Consider the following 6,053-nt stretch of genomic DNA (forward strand, 5'->3'; position numbering starts at 1 on the left):
CTTTGTCCATGGAAGGTCCCTGCAAAATTTCATTGAAATTGGTTCAGGGGTTTTGGAGAAGACGATTTTTGAAATTTTAGTCAATTTGACCCTTTTTGGCCCCGCCCCTCAGGCCCCTGGGGGCTTGGGACTAAACCGGCCACTGTAATTGTTGACCTTTGTCCATGGAAGGTCCCTGCAAAATTTCATTGAAATTTGTTCAGGGGTTTTGGAGAAGAAGATTTTTTAAATTTAAGTCAATTTAACCCTTTTTGGCCCCGCCCCTCAGGCCCCTGGAGGCTTGGGACTAAACCTGCCATTATTTTTGTTGACCTTTGTCCATGAGAGGTCCCTGCAAAATTTCATTGAAATTGGTTAAGGGGTTTTGGAGAAGAAGTCGAAAATGTAAATTGTTTACGGACGCACGACGGACGATGACGGACAAAAGGCGATCGCAATAGGTCACTTGAGACTTTGTCTCAGGTGACCAAAAAAATCGCTGTTTTTCGAATTTTAGAAGGTTCCTTGCCTTTCAAAATGGCTTCCAGCTCCGTGTTGGTGCTAAATGTCAGCATATAGAGCACAATTTGCCTCCAAATGAACATTGTTTATGTAATTTTTTATTTTTTTTACATACAATTGTAGGGTCATAATCACATGACCAAACGGTACACAAAAATTTACATTTTTTTTTTCGACCTACCTACCCTTGTTTTTTTGCCCATGCAACCCTAAACAGACAATGTTTTGTTTTGGCCTAATGCACTGTGGCCTATGGTCGGGTTTGAACTCTCAATTCTGTGAGAGGTTGTTTTGGAGACTCTGTATTAACATGTATCGACAATGACCAAAAGTGACAAAGACCATCTGTACCAACTTGTAACGCCTGAAATTGCAAAATCAATTACAGAAAGATTTAGCATGATCATTTCTAGAGACAAAAACAAAGTTTTACAGATATGACCTAATAACTTACGTACCTGATTAAACGTTGTTAGGCTTTTAACTTTGTATTCACACTGGATGACTTTCTTGAATACTTCCTGCATTTCTGGGTCCATATCTTTGAATTTTGTGTTCATTCCAGCAGGCAAATTCGACTCTGGTCCAGGACTGGCTAGAATTTTCTCAAGAAACAGCTTGCTTGCATCAACGCTGTATGACGTTCGCCACAGATTCTCTGGTACAAGTCTGTTCCTTTGGAGCCATTGCAGTGGTCGAAAAAGTTGTTTTGCAAACATGATATCAACACGGCGTCCTGCTTGTGTTTTATTCAATCCATCAAATCTGTACTGTACCTATAACTGGAAAATCAAACAAACAATAGACATTTTATGTGTAATGTCACTATTTCTCACAAAGAATTATGTTAATGATAACCGTGCGACTTATTTTTAATATTTCAATACAGACGCACTTCATTATCTTGAGCTCTTATAGTTCAAAGAGCCTGTTTAACTTGAAATCAATCTTAAAAGCTTTGAAACATAATTATCAGATGTTATGCTAGGGTAATCAACCTATTCCATGTTTCCAAATTACGTTCTAATTGAGCAGCTTACGTTTGGTCATAATTATTTCCGATTTAACTTATGACAGTAATATAGATGTTTGAGTGTAAGTACACATTGTTCATATTAAGAATCCATGCAAGTTCATCTAAGTTGATTATTTCATTCTGGAAGGCTGTTAAACAATTTGAATGGTATATTGTTTTTTTTTACAGGAGCTTGCATGGTTTTTATAATATTATAGGAACAATATGATAAGCAATGTTAAGTACATCACACGGAGGAGATGTTCGATGTGTCACATTGGTCTTAATGTATCAATGTACACTGCATTGATGATTTGTGTAATGACTTGGGCACTTTCATTTCTGCATAAGAAGCGTGAGGTCAGAGACAGAATGTAGGTTTTAAAGAACATGTAGTAACAGACTTTTTGTAAAAAAAAATAGCATGTGAGCCTTATATATATATATAGCTAATGTAACATTACATAATAATGAATAAATCGATTTTAAATGAATTTATATGATTATCTTTGTTATATTTAATTGACTGTTTATAGATGTTGCCTGTTGGAAAAATCAACAAATCAGATATAGTCTCTACTTGACCAACAAACATTTAATTCTACCTCACTTAACTTGAATTAAGTTTTTCCGGGATCCAATCGACTTCAAGATATCAGGTTCGATCATATATTAATGAACAAGCAAATTCGTGGAATTATCCCAACTTTAAGGACATGTTTGAGATGAAGTGTTATTGTTGAAAGTTACTTGAAACATGATATGCTTGTATGGAGAACTAAAAGCAGACAAAAGAGAAAAAAGTTTCTTAGAAATACATCTTGTAGGACATGTTTCGATTTTTTGTCTTTGGGTGTCTATTGAAATAGAAGGTAAATGTACAAAATGTGGGGAAGTATTGTCAAATATAAAGATGTGGTATATATGTATAAGAAATAACTAACATACATGTAGAAATCAATTACAGGAGAAAAGTTTAGGGTCTCTGAAAACAGTATTTTCCATACGATATGGATCTGTAACAAGAAAGTTATATTCTGTATAAGGGTAATTAATTATGCGTAAATATCCAGATGACATTGACGAGCAAACACAGTCTTAAATATATATAGAAACAAAGTTATATGCAGCATTTAAAATTGGGTTTATGCTGTTTTGCATCCATTTAGCTAATTTGCTTATGTCAGAGACAAAAATTGACATACATTTTTTTTTAAGATGGAGACAAAATTAGGGAGGGGGCTTAATTGCAGGCACCCACCCAGTTCCCAGGACAATTACCAAAGTGGGGAGGGGGCTTATTTGGGGTAAAATACAGTATGTAGAACTATGGGCACACCACATTTTGTTGAAATAGGATATATAATTATCAGCACACTTATTACATGAAAACCAATATACCAATTAAATGCAAGGATCACATTGACCAGCAAAATTAGTCTTAAACATGTTAATATATATACTGCAAATCAAATTTTGTTGAAATAGGACCATTATTAGAACACTTATTGCACAGAAACCAATTAGCTAATCAGAATGTATACGCGTAATTAATTGTGCCTAAATATGCAAGGATCACTTTGACAAGTAAATCAAAGTCTTAAACATTTTAATATGTATGTGCACACCAAATTTTGTTGAAATCGGACCAGTGTTAGCATAGTTATTGTATGGAAACTGAAACATGGCGGACGCATGGGCCCATTATAAATTAACATATCCTCCGATTTCCTTCGAAATGTGAGGGATAAAAATAAAGGATACTTGATCAACACCACAAGAACTGTTTGCGGTCTTTCCTTCTCGTCTACATGTTTCAACCATAGCAGGCATGCATCATCAGGACAAAGAATAAATTGTTGATAGTGTCTTTGGTAGTTCTTGAGGTGTTGAGTAAAATTCCTTTATTTTTCATTATGATCTATTAGTAAGAAGATCTAGTGAACTTATGCCCACAGATCTGCCCAATAACACTACCGCTATTTTCCACATTAGAAGTGTTGGTTGCCATGTTTATTCAATTAATATTTCAATAGTAATTGCAAATTAAATGACGTACCTGTAACAAAAAGCATTCGTGAAACCTCTCAATGTCCGGAGTTTTATGTTTCATCAAGAAATCACAGAGGTATCTTGATGGCAGATGCTAACATTATAATAAGATCTTTATTAATTTAATGACTTATATCCCCAAACAAACTATAGCGTTTGATTTAAATAAAAGGCCTGATTGGCCTGTAGTGCTCACCTGGTAGTATTACACTTTTAACTTTAAAAACGGACTAAAATAAACCTACATACCCTGAATGAACCCATATTATACACACTGAAGTCAATGGAAAACAACGTCAGTGATATATTGTCTGTCATTTTCACAAAAAGTTGGACATCAGAATTGATTACTTATTTGTGTACAAATGTACTCCCTATTTAGAAAGTTATTGGATTTTGTTGAGAGAATAATGCGGTTTTTAATCTCAGTGTTAAAAAGAACTTTTGTGTGTTTTTATTTCACTTAGTTTCCTATTTCAGTAATACAATTCTTAAAAGGTCTAAGGTATTAGATAGGTACATTTATACCTACTGTATACAGTAACATATCCTATGGTCCCAGCGCACACAACTTACATATTTCCATGACAGAACATGCCCGTATTTTTCATTTTAAATTTTCACTTACTGCAACTTTCTCCAAACAATCAATCACAGGTAGGTCTACTAGCCTGGTCTGTCAACACCCATAATATAAAACCTTTTTTTTTAGCCGCATGGGTTTGATCCTTAAACACTTTGTTCGTATCGGGTGCTTTCCCATGCGTGAAAGCCTTCTGAGAAATTGAGGCCACATACGATTTACAAAACCCCCCAGTAAACCCTATGATATCCGTATTTATAACATCCTAACAGTGAAATATCATGAATACTCCGTTTGAAAAATCTTTTATTTTCACTGCAGGCATGTCAAATACGAATGTATATATTTTATCAACAAAAAGAGGCGGTCCAGAAATCTTCTAAACAAGATAATATTTTCCGTTTTCAGTCTGGATCCATACGGTTATAAATTGTTGATGACCTTCATAATGATGTTCACTCAGGTGGAACATTTTTAATGATTCAAAACTGAGGACTCATTTTGACAGACAGAATTTGGTGATAATAAGAGCAGATTTGGATCAATAAATAATCCATTTATCGATATAATTATGTGAGGTATGTGTGGTGTCATAGTAGGTGTTTGTTGTCAGCTGTACTCATAACTCTAGATTACAATTGATGTCGGAGAATTCCACATTTTCATAGAGTAGTGCGATCTGGCCCCACACCAGACATCTATACGGTCCCACACCAGACATCTATCTGTTTAAATGTCTGGTGTCAGGGACAGAGGAAACTCGGGCTAAGTGACAATAGTGCAACGTGTGTGGTTTAATTGAGCGCGAACAGAGAATTCTGAACGATAAAGGTAATGCCATTAATATTCAAAGAATAAATCCAGGTGTGCAGGATTATAGACTGCTCCCCGATGGTTTTTGGACTGTCAGTAACGGATTTTTATTAAAAGACCTCAGGTGTCCAGCAGCTAGCTTTGCTGCTTAAGCCTGAGTTTCCTCTTTTTGTTGACTATAGTCATTCCCCGATACCAAACGGTGTCGGAGAATTCCACGTTTTGATATAGCAGTGCGCTTTGGCCCCACATTAGACATCTATCTGTCAAAATGTCAGTCTGGTTTCGGGGCCAGAGGAAACTCGGGCTACTTTGCTGCATTTCGTATTTATATTATGAGTGTACGTGTACGCTTAAGTTATCATATCATTCGCTATGTATCTGGCAGTGGCGGATCCGAAGTTTTTTTGGGGGCTTCAAGACCCCCCCGCCCACTCCCCCCGCCTGAGAATTTTCACCATTTTCCTCAATTTTCTCCACATGGAAACCCCCACTGGAATTTTTGAAAATCCCCTAGATAGGTCTCTGGATCCGCCACTGTAGACTGGTCCAGTCTTAAATTCATACTTACAACAGCACCTAGATCATATATATACACACGTGGGTAGACGGTAGCACGGCTAACTCGAAAACCTCAGTTTCGTATTTTTTAACCGGAAATGGGGAATGTGAAAGTGAAAATAGAGATTGGCTGTAGCGGTACTAACTTCATTTCATTTAAGAAAGGTTAAGAAATCGAAGGTAGATTGGGGTAAGTGGTAGGGAAAGGGTTACATAGACGAAAGAATAATATTACTGTCGGTACGTTTTAATCATTAAAATGTTTTTACACAATGAATCTTGATTGTCTCCCTTATTTGACGGTAATTTGATAAAATTGTATTAATTGCGCGTTCAACCACAGGTGCTCGGGTTCTGGAATATATGGGATATATTTAGGTATCGAACATCACTGTGATAATAAGTAATTGATTGGGTTCTAGAATATATATAACATTCAGTGGCGGATCCAGAGGTTTTTTTTGGGCTTCAGGACCCCCCCACCCCCCCACCCTGAGAATTTTCTTTAAAAATCATGTATTTTCACCA

General features: G+C 36.1%; 1 protein-coding gene across 2 annotated transcripts in view; it reads right to left on the reverse strand.

The window, feature by feature from the left end:
• LOC110449201 (mitochondrial ribonuclease P protein 1-like) overlaps nt 1-6,053 on the reverse strand; it is a 20,456-nt gene that overhangs the window by 11,249 nt on the left and 3,154 nt on the right. The window contains exons 1-2 of one of the 2 annotated variants that reach the window (XM_021495904.1): nt 5,536-5,639; nt 960-1,283 (exon numbers count right to left, since the gene is read on the reverse strand). In XM_021495904.1, coding sequence (XP_021351579.1) covers nt 960-1,220 — 261 coding nt within the window. In that variant the 5' untranslated portion in view covers nt 1,221-1,283; nt 5,536-5,639. Of the gene's footprint in view, nt 1-959; nt 1,284-5,535; nt 5,640-6,053 lie in introns of those variants that run through there. The other variant, XM_021495905.1, reaches the window with a different exon arrangement.

Source organism: Mizuhopecten yessoensis, unplaced genomic scaffold (assembly GCF_002113885.1).
Source record: "Mizuhopecten yessoensis strain PY_sf001 unplaced genomic scaffold, ASM211388v2 scaffold4525, whole genome shotgun sequence".
NCBI lineage: Eukaryota > Metazoa > Mollusca > Bivalvia > Pectinida > Pectinidae > Mizuhopecten > Mizuhopecten yessoensis.